The 18,793-nt window shown below is 40.0% G+C and overlaps 1 protein-coding gene across 9 annotated transcripts in view; it reads right to left on the bottom strand.

The window, feature by feature from the left end:
• The window catches only part of mapta (microtubule-associated protein tau a), a 29,108-nt gene extending 13,864 nt beyond the window's left edge, over nt 1-15,244 (bottom strand). For 5 of the 9 annotated variants that reach the window (XM_083903640.1, XM_083903639.1, XM_083903638.1 and 2 more), the window contains exons 1-3: nt 4,957-5,079; nt 4,700-4,844; nt 1,799-1,891 (exon numbers count right to left, since the gene is read on the bottom strand). In XM_083903640.1, the coding sequence (XP_083759766.1) occupies nt 1,799-1,891; nt 4,700-4,826 (220 nt within the window). In that variant the 5' untranslated portion in view covers nt 4,827-4,844; nt 4,957-5,079. Of the gene's footprint in view, nt 1-1,798; nt 1,892-4,699; nt 4,845-4,942; nt 5,080-15,117 lie in introns of those variants that run through there. The other 4 variants (XM_083903643.1, XM_083903642.1, XM_083903637.1 and 1 more) reach the window with 3 other exon arrangements.
• Between the last annotated feature and the right edge of the window lie 3,549 nt (nt 15,245-18,793).

Here is an 18,793-nt window from a genome sequence, read left to right on the forward strand (position 1 = left end):
AATCATAAAACATATAAATGATTAAATAAAAAAATAAAAATCAGGTTAGCGGTGGGGGTTTAATGTCGATGCTTTTATTTTGTAGTCTTCCTGTTTTCCCGATGCTGGATAATAGACTTCCTGTGCAGTTGCTGTGATTACTCATTAGAATCACCTGTGTCAGTGTAACTTAAGCTCCAGTCTTCTGCTCTAATTCTAAGCCTATATGTGTTTTCACTCGCCTTCCTACAGAAAGTCAACACACACGTGTTGGACCACAAAGCCACAACCACTTGGAGCAACCACCACTGCTGGAAACACCTGCCCTTGTTTAACCCCAGCACTGGTCCGGTCAGTCACTTTGTTTTCCTTCTTTAAAAGTCAAATTTAAGAAAATAGGTTATTTTGCCTCTGCTCATCGTAACATCTAAGATATCTTTAGAGTGTGTTCATTACTTTATCTGGCAGTTAGACGGCCTTTTCATGCTGGAATTCTGACGTTTTTAACCCACTAAATCTCCTGCACCATAAGACCATAGGAAAAGCTAGAAAAGCACTCGGAGAGCGCAGACCTCCACCAAGGCAGCTCAGTGCCTACAAAACACACCCTGCTGTCGAGCCTGGGTCAGACAGCGAGTGTTGTAACCAGGGATAGCGTCTAAACTATCGCCCAAAATTTAAACACTTGTTCCTGGTCCCATTGCGGACATTTCCTGAAAATGTCATCCAAATCCGTTAGTGACTTTTCTAACTATGTTGCTAGCTAACACACCGACAAACAAACAGGAGCTCCTGCTCTGAATCTGCCTAGTTCGCTAACTTTGAGTCACTTTGCTAAATCCAAAACAAAGGATTTCAAACCACCAAAGTCACAGAATTAGCATCAGTTGGAGCAACTGATGGAAGCAGTAGTGCACCAACAACTGCTGCGTGCTGTCGTGTTCGCTAACCGCTAATGTGCTAATCGCTAATAAGTGAAATTTCAAAGCGACACATCACCAGTTTTTTTCTGTAATATATACAGTCTAGAATCTAAAGGCAAAATAAACATGCAGCTATCATAGACTTAAGCAGGCATTGTTTTTCTATGGTAAGATTTTGGCTGAAATCTGTTTTTTCCTTGTGTCCACTGCTGGCAGCTATGTTTTCAGCGAGAGCTAGCATGCTATGTCTCAGTACTCTCACTCTCATTCAGTATATTAACAATTAGGAACCGCTCCGAATGAAGTAAAACCTGAATTTGGAGGTATAAAAGACAGTTTTGTACACTTCAAGGCTAAACGTTAGCCCGTATCTGACACTTAACTCTAGCTAACTCTCTGCTGACCTTGTGTTTACTGTGATGGGTCACGTGTGGTATTTCTCACCCTCGCACAACCACTGTGTCTAATGTTTCTAAGTCACACTGAGCCACTGTTTCCCCATGTTCTGTTCTGATGTCATCATGAACAGGTGATGCTTCATGTTCACAGGCTAACATGCTAACAGGCTAACAGGCTCCTTGTGTGCAGGGACAGTGCAGCTACACATGCACAGGTTGGCTATTGAAATCAGGCCAAAGAAAGCTAATTAAAGGTTGAAAGCGTACATTTATCAGATTAGGGTCGGGCATGCGAGCGCTTTTAAATAATGAACACTTTGAGGAAGGAAAAATCAGCGTTACGTCTGAAATGAAGAAGCGTTAGAAAAGAGGAGCAAAGGAAACCCAAACAAAATGTTAATTTGCATTAATACAATCTTTGTATCGCAGGCTTCATGACATGAGAAGGGCACAGGGAGGATTGTGGGTAGAAGGGGGGGGTCGAGCAGGCAATCGTACCAGGCTGCACCACGTCACCGTCACAGCTCTCTGTCTGAGACACTTCACACACAGATTTTAGCCCGTTTTCACCAAGAAGCACGGCTCCATTTTCTGCAGAGGTAAAACTGGGAGTCAAGCTCGACGGGGAGATCACGACACGATACAGTTACAGGCAACACTGGTTAAAATCAAACACTGCTGATGTTGTGAAAGGAAAACTGTGAGTTGTTGACAGGAGTTGACCTTTTCTTCTCTCGCTGCCAAATAGAGGTTATATTTATTTATTTATAACAGTCTTGTATAAAGTACCTTAAAAGTACAAGTATCTTACTTTGGTAGAAGTTTAAGTATTTTTTTTAAATACTATTACTTAAGTAAAAGTCCCTATGTACATAACTCACCCATGTACAAACATGAAATTCCAACTTTTACTATCAATATTTTACACTCTAGATCTTAACTTTCTACAGAGAGTGATACTGTGAGTCTTAACTGAAGTAGAAGTTAATTTACGATGAAAGCTTGCACTTCTTATATCTTATAATAATATCATACATATGTTAGACAGGAAGGCACCTACGACGGCGAATTAGGGCCAAGTATGAAAAAAAAACGGACCTGAGGCAGTGGAGTAATATTTCGAGAAAAAAATGTGCAGATTTGAAATTTAAAAATGAGCAAATTTACGAGAAAATAAAGTTGCATACTTATGAGATCATAAGAAGCAAAACTACGAGAAAAAAGTTTTGCTACTTTTACGAGATTGCATATTTACGAGATCAAATGTAGCAAAACTACGAGAAAATAAAGTCGCAGATTTATGAGATTAAAAGTAGCAAATCTACGAGAAGAAATTGCAGATTTGAGATTAAAAGTAGCAAATCTACGAGAAAATAAATTAGCAGATGTATGAGATTAAAAGTAGCAAGTCTACAAGAAGAGTAGATGTAGTTCCTTGAAAAACAAAATACTAGCCTATTTTTCTGACTTTTTTATAAATAAATCTGCAATTTTATTTTCTTATTGATTTGCCACTTTTAATCTCAAATCTGCAAATGTTCCCTCAGCCTTTGCAGAGAAGGACCCTTTTGGAACCCTTATTTCTAAGAGTGTAATACACCGTCATAGGACGGACCAGACGCTCTGCCTCTAAAACACCAGACATCTTCTCCACTTCATTTAAAACACACAGTAACTACACACCACTCTCATAACTGCTCTACTCGCTGCTTCTACTCGCTTCTACATCGACACAACAAATACTCACATTGTGTGTCACTGTTGTCGAGCCCGGCACACGGACCTGACTCTGTGCACCACTTGCTGTTTGAGCGCGAGCTGATGGAGAATGGAAACGGGGAGAACGGCCGCACTAGTGAGGGCTGCAGACTGGGGAAAGCTAGGCTGCGTACTATAACGGCCGTGTGGTTGATCGGGGATAAGAGAAAGGAAAACTTTCACTCGTCATTTCTCTGTGTTTTCATGTTAATAACTCTCTCAGTCATTAACCAATGCGTGTTTTCTGATCTGATTTGGTAGCAAAGTGTAGTGGCTCGATGGTGGATGGAGACAGGGCTCATTCTGAGGTATTTGTGACCCAGATGCCTGGATTACAGAGCACGGTGCAGCTGCACGCAGTCGCCCAGGCCTCGCTGAAGCATGTCTTGTCTCCATTATGTAAAGCAGGATTAAAACAAAGCACAGTTGAAGGGTCTCGCCCTCTGCCCCCCCCCTCCAGCTCTTAACACACAGACTACAGTGAGCTGTTTTTAGGAAATGTAAAGGGATTATTTCAGAATGTGTCCTGGGATTAAAACTCTAGTGACTCTAGTTTTGGGATGATTTGACCTTTAACCTGTGGACCCCAGAGGTGAGCCATAAATCAGCTTGATCAGATACTACAAGGAGAATATTGATATTTGACACAATTTATTTAGATTAAGGAACACATATTCACCATTAAAGGCGCCATATGTAAGAATGTGGCCAAAAAAACGGTTACTACATTCAAATTCAAAATACCGAGGTCTTTTAGGTTTCATTTTCTGACGTAACTGGCGACCCGTGGTTGCTCGGCAGCTGAGACTCTACTGACTGCAATGATTGGTAGACGGCGGTAGGTGGCGCCACATGCCAAAACATGATTTCAAAACATAAACATGATTTGCAGTCTGCAAAATATTTTTTTTTAATGCAAATATTTTGTCTGTACTGTTGTTGTTGGTGAGTTCAGTTTGTTATATGAACATTATTCCTGAGTCTCTGTGAATTATTAGGATGCTGAGGATTTTATGGCCAGTTGCTTTAGATTTATTACATAATGCACCTTTAACTAGGTGCTTACTAACATATAAAAGTAGCATATTAGCCCTTTATTAGTAATTATTAAGCACGTATTAACACCTTATAATGCATTACCTTATTCTACCTCTATTATGACATGAATTAAGATTTTTCCTACATAAGGTGTTAATACATGCTTAATATTTACAAATAAAGGGCTAGTATGCTACTTATATGCATGTTAGTAAGAACCTAGTTAATGGTGAATGTGTTCCCTAATCTAAAGTTGTTGTTTTTTTACCACATTTATTCTGTTCAGTTTCTATCTAACTTATTTAAAAAATATATTTTTTATTTAGATATTTTGGCTCATTTTACTTCACATTGACTGATGATAGTCTGTTTCTTTTGTTTTTGCTGATATCCTGTTACATCACTTTGCATAAATAGAGCCGTATAAATAAAGTCTGATTTATTAATTGATAAAAACATCTATGACACTATTCTGGAATAGAGCTGACCCATTTTTTTGTTGTTGACAAAATTCCATCTTTTTTTCCCCTTGTCTCCAGTTTCAGCTTCGCTGTTTAGTCGCCCACACACACATTTATAAACAGTTTCTCTCTTGTGTCTGACCTTTCATGTGTCCCATCTGGACGCCGTTCTCCTGGTTGTGCTGCTCTTTGAGGTTCATGTTGGCTAAGGAGGCGCTCACGGCGTCTCCAGAACCGTAGCTGTTGGAGGCGTTGTTCACGTAGTCCATTGCCAGTCGCAGGTCGGGCTGCAAAAGTGGGAACACAACACATCCAGAGCTCGGTGAGCATGACCGCTTCTCAAAGTGAGATAGAGTGACGTGCAAGGACAAACAAACAAAAGTACAATGATGGCTTTACTTCATGGACACACTCTGGTCTTCCGGTGTGGACGAAACCCTGGTCCGTCACCTCAAAATGTAAACAGACACTGTGTCTGCGTTAAAAAAACGAGTTTATTAATACATCCTGACGTCGACGGGTCCACGCTTCATGTTGCAGCCTCACGGATAAAAATAGTCCCACCTGATCATGTGAACGTTGGCCGCACTGTGATGAGTTGCACTTTCTAAAAAAGAATAAGATCACCGGACGAATTCTGATCCAGAGAAAAACTTAGTAGCAGAACTTTTGGTAACACTTTATATGAAGGAACACATATTCACCATTAACTAGGTGCTTACTAACATGCATATAAGTAGCAAACTAGTCCTTTAATTAGTAAATATTAAAGGTGCATTATGTAATAAATCTAAAGAAACTGTGCCATAAAATCCTCCTAATATGTCACAGAGACTCAGGAATAATGTTCAACTCACCAACAACAACAGTACAGCCAAAATATTTGCATTAAAAAAAATATTTTGCAGACTGCAAATCATGTTTATGTTTTGAAATCATGTTTTGACATGTGGCGCCACCTACCGCCGTCTACCAATCATTGCAGTCAGTAGAGTCTCAGCTGCCGAGCACCACGGGTTGCCAGGTACGTCAGAAAAACAAAAACCTAAAAGACCTCGGTATTTTGAATTTGAATGTAGTAACCGTTTTTGGCCACATTCTTACATATGGCACCTTTAAGCACGTATTAACACCTTATGTAGGAAAAATTTCAATTCAAGTCGTAATAGAGGTAGAATAAGGCTACGTAGAATAAGGTGCTAATGCTTAATGATTACTAATAAAGGGCTAGTATGCTACTTATAAGCATGTTAGTAAGCACCTTGTAAATGGTGAATATGTGTTCCTTAATCTGAAGTGTTACCAAACCTTTAAAAACAGACAAATTTACCCTCCAACCATTGTCAGACGAGTTTACACAAACTCATCGTGGTGGTGTACAGATCTCATGTGGCCCCGTGTCATTCACAAGCTGCACAAAACGAATAATTTAAGTCAAAATAGACAGAAGAAACATTGAAATTTAAGTCGTAAAGTTCCTAGTTTCCACATAATTCCGCATAATTTCCCTCCCTCTGCCAAACAAACATCAACAGACGGACATTTTCCACATGTTTAAGATGCAAACTCTTCACACTCTACCACAATAAAATAAACATGAAGATGTGCTCCCTCAGCAGATGAGATGCTCATTTTAAATCCCATAAAAAAGAGGATTACATGTCAGATTAAAGCCAAGCCTCTGGTTATATCAGCAGTTTTTGGACAGAATCTCCCGCTGCCCTCTCTCTCACAGCATCCAAACAACACTTTCCATTTGTTTGCAGATGCCTTTAATCTCTCAGAGGGGAGGAGGGGGGGGGGGGGGTAGTTTATACCACTGTTATACAGTATGATTATGTTTGAACAAGGATTTTGAACCTCTGCTGTTTACACTGTGCTAATAATGTTTACATGGATGTTTGTTCTGTGCAGTGGTGGGAAGTTTAGTTAAATTTTAACTGTGACTGTAACTGTTTTTTTGAGGTACCTATCTTTTAATCTCGGCTATGGAGGAAATACTTTGTCAAAAGAGAAAAACATAACCCTAACTCTACAACAATTTGGTTTTCTTAATGTCATTTTAGCACGTTAGTCCAGCTAAAATCGAGCTAGTCTTAGTCGGACTAAGAGAACAATTTGGTTGTATTAATATCATGTAAACACGTTAGTCTGACTAAAATCAAACTAGTCTTAGTCGGACTAAGACAACAATTTGGTTTTCTTAATGTCATGTAAACAAATTAGTCCAACTAAAACAGAGCTAGCCTTAGTCAGACTAAGACAACAATTTGGTTTTCTTAATGTCATGTAAACAAATTAGTCCAACTAAAACAGAGCTAGCCTTAGTCAGACTAAGACAACAATTTGCTTTTCTTAATGTCATGTAAACAAATTAGTCCAACTAAAACAGAGCTAGCCTTAGTCAGACTAAGACAACAATTTGCTTTTATTAATATCATGTAAACATGTTAGTCCGACTAAAATCAAACTAGTCTTGATTTTAAGACAACAATTTGTTTGTCTTAATAATATCATGCTAACCCTAAGCCTAACATACAATAAAGCCATTCTGACATATTTTTTGAGACTATATTGGTGATACTGATCATGTACATTAGAGCAACTAACTCGTGCTGTTTCAATGTCTACTTGTAGTTAGACCGATTTTGAATAAATACATCCTTTCGTTTGAAAAAAGAAAATTTGTGTGACGTTCTCTTCAGTTTTTAGAATAAGATGTGCATAGATCAAGACAATAATTCATCTAAAATTATATTTTGGCTTTAAGAAATATTGCTCCTTGAAAAGTGCAGTAGGCTAAATTGTGATTTCGATAAAAAAAAGTTAGAACTTCACCGAAATGAAAAAATAAGGAGAAATGTATTCAATATTTCACAAAAAAAACCACACCATAAACAGATATGTGTAACAGCTCTTTGGATTGGCAGGGACTCCTGGTTTAGAAACCTTAAACTGTGCTGAAAATCTATTTATATAATAATATAACACAGCCAGACTCCAGTTAACTTTTCATACCAAGTCGATTTTAAAAGCCTCTTTAGGCTCTTGACGCAGTTGTCTCTTTACGTGGTCGCCATATTTAAACTGTTGCCGTGGCAACTCAAACCCTATAAAAACCAACTCTATAGACAAACTGGGCTCAGTAATGTGATCTTCTGTCATTTCCTGACCTTGGAAACAACCTTTTCTCACTGTAAACTGGACAAGAGAGCGTCCTCACATAGGAGGATTCATTAAACGTGCAAATGTATCTTTATATACATCCAAAAATAAGCCATGACATGAGTATATTTGTGTTAACTGAGTTCATGTTAGCTTATATCTGTTTCAGCAGGCGATTGTTGTTATTGCTCTGAGCCACTAATTTTTTTAGTTGGCACATTTGTTGTTAGTAGCAGGGTAACTTTAGTGGTTGTTATATATTTTTTTCTTTGTTAATTAACTTACAATAATCTGTAAAGCATCACCGATTACCTCCGTGCCTGTCGACATTTTCGCGGCAGGAGCTTTAGTCATTTCTCTGGCTGTGACGCAGGAACATGACGTCCCCATGCTGAAGCTTAGTCCTGCATAGAAAACCCTAAATTGACTCGCTGTTGGGTTTTTGTTGTTGGATTTTTGCAAACAGTCATCAACAGCAGATCTGTAACTTAAATGTGAGCAGTCGGAAAAACGACTTGTTGACCGTAAAAGAAAAACCTAAAAACTCTGCGTTTAAAGGAAAAACGGGGTTTCCAATACTATAAATGGTGACCTTTGTGTGTCCCATAGAAATTGCGGTGAATAGTGATACTCCCAGTCCTCGCACATGGCCCCAAGGACAAAACTCCCTTTGTAACATTACACATGACAGAATCTGAACAAGAAGAAGAAAGCTGCACTACACTTGGCAACAAAGACAATACATCTGAGAGGCTGTTCACGCCGCATCCGGGAGCTTCACGCCGTTAGAGAGCAAACAAACTCAGCGCTGACACTCAACTGGTATTAGTCTGAATCATTAGTATCACACACATCGTGGATGTTTCTTAGCTCAAAACTCTCAAAACTTGGGACACTCTCCACTTATTGTGTGTGTGTGTATTGTGTGTGTGTGTATGTTTTGCCCTGCAGCAAATCATCAAGTGGGTGTGGACTTGTTCTGTTTACCTCAACACACACACACACACACACACACACACACACAAATTACACCTGCTGCAGAAAGAGAAAGTAATGTCAGGTAAACACGTTAGTCCAACTAAAACCAAGCTAGTCTTAGTCGGACTAAGACAACAATTGGTTTTATTAATATCATGTAAACACGTTAGTCCAACTAAATTCAAACTAGTCTTGGTCGGACTAAGACAACAATTTGGTTTTCTTAATGTCATGTAAGCACGTTAGTCCGACTAAAACCAAGCTAATCTTAGTCGGACTAAGACAACAATTTGGTTTTCTTAATGTCAGGTAAACATGTTGGTCCGACTAAAATCGAACTAGTCTTAGTCGGACTAAGACAACAATTGGTTTTATTAATATCATGTAAACACGTTAGTCTGACTAAAATCAAACTAGGCTTAGTCGGACTAAGACAACAATTTGGTTTTCTTGATGTCAGGTAAACACGTTAGTCCGACTAAAATCAAAATAGTATTAGTCGGACTAACACAACAATTTGGTTTTCTTAATATCATGTAAACACGTTAGCCCGTCCCACTTGATGATTTGCTGCAGGGCAAAACACACACAGACACACACAAATTACACCTGCTGCAGAAAGAGAAAGTGACAGCGCTCTTTTGTGGCAGCTTCACGATGGAGGGAAACACTCCGAGGGTCTGCTAACGCAGCTTCATCCCTCTCTCGGGAGCGTGTGAAAATGTCGTCTTGGCACAGGCCTCTGGTTTTCTGAAGAGAGCCAAGGTCAACAGAGATGTTGACACAGCTCTGGGAGCATGCAGCAAGACATGCATCCTCCAAAAAAAATGTGAATGCAAAGTTCGAAAGGAGCAAAAATGCAGCCGTGGAGCTTCTTATTCAAAAGAAAAACTGTGTGCTTGCACAGCAGGGTTTTTTTTCCAAGTGCGGAAAATAAACAACTCTTAAAATGTCATCTGTTCCAAGTTAAGCTCAGAGATGACAAATTGATTTAATTTAATTTAATGTGCTTTAGAAACACAAATATTCTAAGATGGGGTTTGTATTAGTGCTGAGTGCAGAATCTCATGTTGATTGGTCTATAACAGAATTACAGGCTCTTTGGGACTGAGGCGACGTCTCTGTAAGTGCTCGTTTTAGTTGTTCAATTTGGTTTCATTGAAGACAATAAAATATGAAGATCCAGAGCAATTCGAGAACAAATTGACCTCATCGTCAAGAAACTATGGTGAGCATCTGCTACTAGAATATTCTTATTATTGACAAAGCAATGATTAACTAACAAAATGACTATGTTATTATGTGCAGCTCTGGATTAATGAACCCGATGTTTCAGCTCTAGTGAACATCACAGAATCCAACCGAGTCTTCAGGGAGGAGGATGGTAACGAGTTTATCTCTCTTTCTGGACAACAGTTTTTAAAAAACACACACAATATGATGTCAATTGACACATAAAACAGAGAAAAGAAGAGGCTTTTTTTTAATTCACCATCGTGAATCCCAAACGCCCAAAATTGTCGACATGACGCCTGCTCACCGGCGTCTCGTATGCAGCTCAGCTGAGAGATGAGGATGCTGCTCTCATGCTCGACTGCCTCGGTCTTTCTGACCTACTTTCCTCATCATTTCCTCTCTCTCTCTCTCTGCGTGTTCTTGTCCATGCAGCCTCAGGCAGCCACAGACTGACTCTACCTTCCTATAAATGCAGTGGATGAGCCGAAGGTGGAGCCCGGTTTTCCTCCATTTTGACTTGTGTGTCTAAAACGGTTGTATTAGGTGCTGGAGGGGGAAACATCTTGTCTATAAACACACACACATTCATGAGTTCTCCATCTTTGTTTTTTCATACGTCCACCACGCCCTGCTACCTCTACACTCACATCCTCCATGCAGGTCAAAGACAACACGGACACAGTATTTTGTCACGGAATCAATGTTCGACTTTCAGCAGTAAGACACACACACGCACACACACACACACACACACACAGCCTGCAGTATGGAGCTCGACCTATGAGGACATTCTTCTTCTTGTGTTTTCACAGTGAAAGCTGTTAAGTACCCAGCTGGTGCAGCTGCCGCAAGCTTCAATATGTACACAATATCTAGATCCACCCAACACACACACACACACACACACACACTCCCATGCACACACACATAAATGTGCTTTCCTGGTGCAATGAGGCCCGAGTCCTCCATCAGCATGGAGCCAATTAACTGTGCGCCAAGAATGCCGTTTAAAGCCCACTGTGGCATTTCTTTAACGACGTGACGCAATTGGGGGGGAAAAAATAAAAGAAGTGCGAACGGCTTCTTTTGGCAAAACATCACGACCGTCTGACTATCTATCATATTGTTTCCTTAACAACGTGGATGAGTGCATATTATATCGCCACAGGAGAAGCCCGGGAATCAATTAGTCTGTGTATTAAAAAAGGAAAGTGGATTTTAAAGAACCAGTATGCAACATTTAGGAAGGTTTATTGCTATTAACCCTGGGTGTGTTTGGTTTTTAATCATGTTAGAATAAGTGTTTTAAATGTACTTGCTTTACGGACTACTTACACAACTCTCAAAGTAACTCATGGGAATAATATGAATATTATTAATTAGTAATCCCCCCCCCCCCCCCATGTCTTGTCTCAGGCTCCATAAGAAAACTAATCTGAGATTATTTAAAGCAAAAGTCCCTCCCCATTTCAGTCAAACAGAGAGTGAATGTGCATAAACTGTGAGTGTCACTCCCAAACGATCACCTTTGGACTTGAGCCTGCAAGAGGCAACAGGCCGAGCACTGACTGATGCTTGAGGCTGTGATGTTGAAGGTAGACATTCAGTGAAGTCAGCACTTCAACTCAGAACAGAGTGATTTCAATGTCAATGTGTTTGTTGCAGGGCATAAAAGTACACGTCATCTCAATCTGACCTCATTGTAATTTTGATTTTGCAGACTGAGGCTGATGCTTGGTTGTGTCTTGTTTGGATCATTGATATAATAGTGATAATTAATAAGGTTGAAGACGTCACTCTTTGTGATGCTCCATTGTTAACCAACGTTTAAAGAGACAGATACAGCTGATACATGCACAGTTTAATCAAGCTAAGGCCATAGTCTGACTAAGGCAGGCAATCGGTTAACTTGCCGAGTCCGAGTGTACATGCGGAGGAGAAAAAGTCTGACTCCAGTCTGACTAAGCGTGTATACATGGAGGAGTAATCGGACTATGTAATCAGGTATGTTATTCCCACTAAGACTAGCTTGATTTTAGTCCGACTAACGTGTTTACATGATATTAAGAAAAGCAAATTGTTCTCTTATAGTCTGACTAACACTAGTTTGGTTTTAGTTGGACTAATGTGCTTACATGGCATTAAGAAAACCAAATTATTGTCTTGATGTTAGTCAGACTAACATGTTCACATGACATTAAGAAAACCAAATTGTTGTTGTAGTCTGACTAAGACTAGCTCAAATTTAGTCGGACTAACGTGTTTACATGACATTAAGAAAACCAAATTGTTCACTCAGTCAGACTAAGACTAGTTTGATTTTAGTTGGATTAATGTGTTTACATGATATTAAGAAAACCAAATTGTCATCTTCGTCCAACTAAGACCAGTTTGATTTTAGTCAGACTAACGTGCATGATATTAATTCAACCAGATTATTGTCTTAGTCCAACTAAGACCAACTCGATTTTGGTCAGACTAACGTGTTTACATGACATTAAGAAAACCAAATTGTCGTCTCCATCCAACTAAGACTAGTTTGATTTTAGTCAGACTAACGTGCATGATATTAATTCAACCAGATTATTGTCTTAGTCCAACTAAGACTAGCTCGATTTTAGTCGGACTAACGTGGTTACATGACATTAAGAAAACCAAATTGTCGTCTTCGTCCAACTAAGACTAGTTGGATTTTAGTCAGACTAACGTGCATGATATTAATGCAACCAGATTATTGTCTTAGTCCAACTAAGACTAGCTCTATTTTAGTCGGACTAACGTGTTTACATGATATTAAGAGAATCAAATTGTTGTCTTAGTCCGAATAAGACTAGGCGGACTGACGTGCATGATATTAATAAAACCAAATTATGGTCATAGTCTGACTAAAATCAGACTTTTAACATGCATGTAACGCACTTGGTGACTAAAAGCTCATTTGTGAGCCTCCTTACGTCTAATTTCTTGTAAGTGACATCAGTACTAAAGGTCAAAAGTGTAAGAATGTGGCATTTCATGGTAGGATTGCCTTTCAATCTGAATCAGGGAACTACGACGGCAGCCTCCGAAAAGGAAGGCCCTTGTCCAAATGACAGATAAATCATGGCTTATTCAAAGCTACAGACAGTTTTAATTTTAAAGCGATTATACACATGCAGTATGTCTGCCAATAAAGCCTCTTAAACGCTCTTTAATGCTCTTTAATGCTGAGGAATTGAGTTTGTTATGTCACATAAATATGACAGTAGCATAATATAAGGGGGGGCTAAGACCAGATGTTGTCCTGCTATCAGACTGTGTCTGTGATATAAACATGTACAGTAGAACGTTTGTGTCTGTAAGGCAGTAACAGTTGAGATGATTACATCAGCTCTCCATGTGCGCATGTACAGTACAGTGTTGTTGTGTGTTTTTATCTCAAAAAGCCTTTAATTAGATGGAGTTGTTCAGAGTCAGTGAGTGTGAGCGGGAGCTCGTGCCAATAAAAAAAAAAAAAAAGGAGATGCTGCAGAAACTTGCAGGAAAAGCAAAAAGGCTGTTTAAACAGTCACACACCGGCGTGTCTCTCATTCCTATCTGCGGATCATCTGGACAGTTGGAATGGCTTCCAGCTGCGGTTGCAGACTCCAACATGCCCGCCACCACCACCATCATCCACATCCACATCCACCCCTCCGTCCCTCCTCCTGCCAGAGCGAGGGCGCACAAGAAACCCACGGGGATTGGAAAGAGGCGTGCCCGTTATATATATAAATATATATATATATCCCTCTTTTCTTTATTTATATATATTTAAATAAAGAAAAGAGGGATCAAGGATGTTTATTCCAGTGAATCCACTCAGTCCATTCGGCCGCAGGTAGCATGTGTTATTTATTCCACTCTGAATGAAATGCCAACCTAGAATATCTTTTATTCTCACGTGGTTCGTTATGGAACGAGAGACTTTTTTTTTTTTTTTTTTTTTCCTTCACCGTGGATCAGACTGTGTCCAGTGACCTCAGGCGGATTAACAGAGGAGCTCATATGTGTCACAGTGGCAGTCTGCTTCACTGCTCACAGGCTGCGTGGCAGTGGAGAGACGCGCGCGCTCCACTGTTGCTCATGTGCACAAAAAAAAAAAAAAATGGGCTTGGCAATTTGCGCACGGGCGTCCGCATCAATCCGCTCCCTGACAACACCAGAGCGCAATCTGCTCCCAAAATCATAATAATATTGTTATTATAATAATAATAATAATAACGTGACATGCATGAAAGCGCTGCACGGATGCATCATAACATTGTTTGTTTCCATGCGTTTGCGCGAGGTTTTCCTGCAGCATTCCATGATGGAGAATAAAGGAGGCGCGCGCTGCTGCTGCTGCTGCTGCTGTGCTAGAAAATCCTTTAGGCCCCGGGATCCACGAAAGAAGCGAAGGATCCAGAAAAACGGGAAGGGAGGGAAAAGCAACTCCTTCCACACACGCACACAGACACACAAATCAACAACACACAAAGAAATGAAGTCGCCCTCGCACGTTTATGTTACTAAATTGAGAGAAATGGCTTGTCCTCCTCTGACACCCTCTGATAATGAGATTATAATGAGAATATTCTGCGGGATTAGGCTTGTTATACAGCGAGCAAGGATTACAACCAAGAGGCTGAAGGAAAAACAGGACCTGCTCCAGAGGGAGAAGGATGATGATGATGATGATGATGATGATGGAGACACTTATTTATATATTCTCCTTTTCTCCATTTTTGATATAATGTGCAGAAACCGTTGCACTGTTCGGTGTCCGCTGCTCCACAGCCGGAGCACAAGAAAACACGTTTGTGTGTTTGTTGTCGCGCACAATAATAAAAAAAAAAAACATGTTCCACGGAGAAAGAAAGGAGAGGATAATAATAATAAATGCGTAAAACGCTGTGCGCTGACACTCTGAGAATAACATGTCGTTCATCATATTTCCATATCGCGCACAGGCCCGGCCTCTCTCACCTATCATACAAACATGTACATATTTATAGACGCGAAAGGCGACGATGATCGAGACGGATGCCGATGCAGGATCGCCGCGTTTCTGTGTGTCTCTCTCTCCGCGCTCGCTCCACTGTCTCTCCGTGCGTCACTGCACTGGAGCGGTGGATGCGGTGAAATAGCACAAATATTGCGGGGATTTGTCTTTTTCCTTACCTGAGCGCAGACAGGCGGTGTGTTGTGTCTCTTCAGCGGTGGTCGGTCACCGGGCGCACGCAACGTCTGGTCGCAGTGGCAGCGGCAGGCCGGAGCGCGGCGCTGTGGAGCGCGCAGAGGAGTGTGTGTGTGTGTGTTGTAATGTGCAGCAGCAGCAGCAGTGTTCACTCTGTGTAATGCTTTCACACTCAGTGGTGCAAACACACGACCGTGTTTCTATCGTGTTTTATACAATCTATCATGTTTTTTAAACACCAAAATAAAGCATTTAAAGATATAATACGTAACGTTTCTGCATGTAAACATTATCAAACCAGTATATATATTTTAGGACTTATTTATTTTGCTGTCATAGTCATTGACCGTCTCTGCTCTAACTTCTCTCCCTGTAAAACACACATTCTCGGAACAGGACAACAACTCCCATGATTCCACGCTGCTTTTGCTTTTGTTATTCATGTGACTGAGAGCCCCCTAGCGGCAGGAGATTTACATACAGTTATTCTGGGCCCCTGGGCCATGTACAGTCATACATTACATATCTACGGTGGCCTGGAAGTGCAAACCGTAATTATTACAAAACATGAAACACTTTCACAAATCCCCAAACAAATAAACAAAGCTATCTATCTATCTATCTATCTATCTATCTATCTATCTATCTATCTATCTATCTATCTATCTATCTATCTATCTATCTATCTATCTATCTATCTATCTATCTATCTATCTATCTATCTATCTATCTATGCTAGCTAGCTTACTAACTAGTATCTATGTATGCTAGCTAGCTTACTAACTGGTATCTATCTATCTAGCTATGCTAGCTAGCTTACTAACTAGTATCTATCTATCAATGTTAGCTAGCTTACAAACTAGTATCTATCTATCTATCTATCTATCTATCTATCTATCTATCTATCTATCTATCTATCTATCTATCTATCTAATATAAAATCCCTTAATCCATCAATAATAGTAAACAAATGTTATCTATCAGGATTGGTTTCTTTTGGTATTATTGTCTGAATTCCTCTTGCAGTTACAGTAAATGATCAAGATGAGTTTTTGGTCAACAATGAAATGAAGGTAAAACATAAATACACAAACCTCTCTGTGTACTCGCCAAACAAACAGTTTAAATGCTAATGTATGCATCGCCATGACAACTGTGTAAACGGTCTCCCGCTGAAGACCGCGTGATTGGAAGGAAAAAGGTCAAGAGTACACAATTGTAAATGCTACAGGTGGTCAATAGGGGACGTTTACTCTCAGTTAAATATTCCAACGTTGACGAAGATGTCAGATAAGTGTGATTATATCAAAACAAACTGGTGTGTTTCATTTAAAAAACGGTGCCGTGATAAAGTGTGAAGCGTGAGACGAGGCTACAGTAACAGACCGCCGTGGTGGGCACACAAAGGTCGAGCCTTGGCTCATAAAACAGTGCAGGCTTGTGTGTGTCCTCTTTCACTGAGTCTGACCGCGGCCTCACACACACACACACACACACACACACACACACACCGGGTGCCAAGTTTTACACTAAGTTGAGAAATCATTCAAGCCTCTGGAAAACAGCAGTGGAATTATTGACGGGGCAGATTTTGTTTTTTGGGAACATTGCACTGATGTGTCGCACTCTTTATGTCCTCTTTCTTTCTTTCTTTCTTTCTTTCTTTCTTTCTTTCTTTCTTTCTTTCTTTCTTTCTTTCTTTCTTTCTTTTTTCCCCTCGCTCCACCTCTGTCTCTGTTTTTGGCAGCAGACGTCACCGTGTTGCTGCTGCTGTGGCTGGAGATGATTGTGGAGTTGAGGTTTAAAGATGCACTTGCATGCAGGGGAAAACATGCAGCAGAAGAAGAGTGAACAATCACAAGACTCCGCCCTGCCACTCCTAACCACACCCCCCACTAGGTTATAAAAGCCAGCCCTCGTGAACTCTGACCCCTCTTTTTCCCTCCAAACAATTTCCCCACACATGGACATTTGATTGTGTGAGTTTGTAACGTGACTTTTTTCATATGTATCATGTGTATTTATCATTACAGTGATTATTTTAATGATTTACATTTGATTTATTCCTGATTTTAAATGTGAAAAACGAACAATGAGTCGCGTAACTTGTGTCAAAAGCTAATTTAACACTACTACTTTGTTTGTTTGTTGAAAGGCAGATGTTTTACTTCCTTTTTTATTATGTTTCTGCATGAGAAAAATCATCCATAGTTGCCTTCAGCGATAGCTAGGTTGAGCTGTTTCTGCCTGTTGGATACTAGTTAATAAGCTAGCTAGCATAGATGGATAGATAGTAGTTGGTAAGCTAGCATAGATAGATAGATAGACAGACACTAGTTGGTAAGCTAGCTAGCATAGATGGACACTACTTAGTAAGCTGGAAAACTGATAGATAGATAGATAGATAGATAGATAGATAGATAGATAGATAGATAGATAGATAGATAGATAGATAGATAGATAGATAGATAGATAGATAGATAGATAGATACTAGTTAGTAAGCTAGCTAGCATAGATGGATACTAGTTAGTAAGATGGATCGATAGACACTAGTTAGTAAGTTAGCTAGCATAGATAGATGGATAGATACTAGTTAGTAGCCTATTAGATAGATGGATAGATACTAGTTAGTAAGCTAGCTAGCATATATACATACTAGTTAGTAGGCTAAGCTTGCTAGCATAGATAGAAATTGATCAGTTTCATGATTAAAGACCTCTCTCTCCTACTCTTTCCAAAAACACATCTGCAGGCCAACTGTCAACAGCCTAAAGAATTCCGCCGCCTCAGGAGACTGAAGACAGATGCTTGTCCACACTCAGCATCAGGTCTCACTGGAATTAACTCGCACAAACACTGTGTTTTTGTCACAATCTGTAGTATCTTTAATGTTCAGTTAAATTCTGCTGCTTTAAAAGTAAAACATGTGAGCAAACTGCAGTTTGTTTTTGTCGTCTTGTGTGTTTCATGGATATTTGATTAGAATGCGTCTGATGTTGCACTGATTTACTGTTTTGGGCTCAGACGTCCTGACTGAAAGGACATTTTTGTTGGGTTTCCCCCCTCAGTGATCTTGCTTAGAATCCTGTGGTAAACCGACGCTGCACACTGCAAACATTCTCTTCTCTTGGACACTCGGGTCGTCGTGGACCATGGTCGTGTTTTTAGTCACAGTCACGACAGATGGCTGCTCTTTGAGTCTTTGAAACTAACCCTTAGAGGGAAGAGATTTTCTAGATGCCAGTTCAGAAAGTTGTGTAACATGGGTTTAATTAAATCAGATGGACGGCAGAGGAAGCCTCTGAGCTGCAAAACATCCTCAAAAATCATGTAAAACTGCAAAACAACCGCGAGTGTGAATGCAACGGCTGCAAAAAAGACTGCAATGAGATGCAAAAAGTACTTTAAAGTTGCACAGATTTTGTCAAACGATACAAATGTGACAACAATGACTGATACTGTTAGAAGCAGCAGCTGTGTATAATGTACTGCTGTATATCATGGATTTGTCTACAATGACGAGCTGAAAAAATAATGGGACGCAGGACTGGAATCAACCACTAGAGGGAGATATTCTCCCTACAAACAGTCATGATTTATTATGGGAAGCCTCTTTCCAAACAATTAACAGAGCAAAAACCTCATACAGGACACACCCT

The sequence above is a fragment of the Microchirus variegatus genome (genome assembly GCF_963457635.1).
Source record: "Microchirus variegatus genome assembly, chromosome: 17".
Taxonomy (NCBI): Eukaryota; Metazoa; Chordata; class Actinopteri; order Pleuronectiformes; family Soleidae; genus Microchirus; species Microchirus variegatus.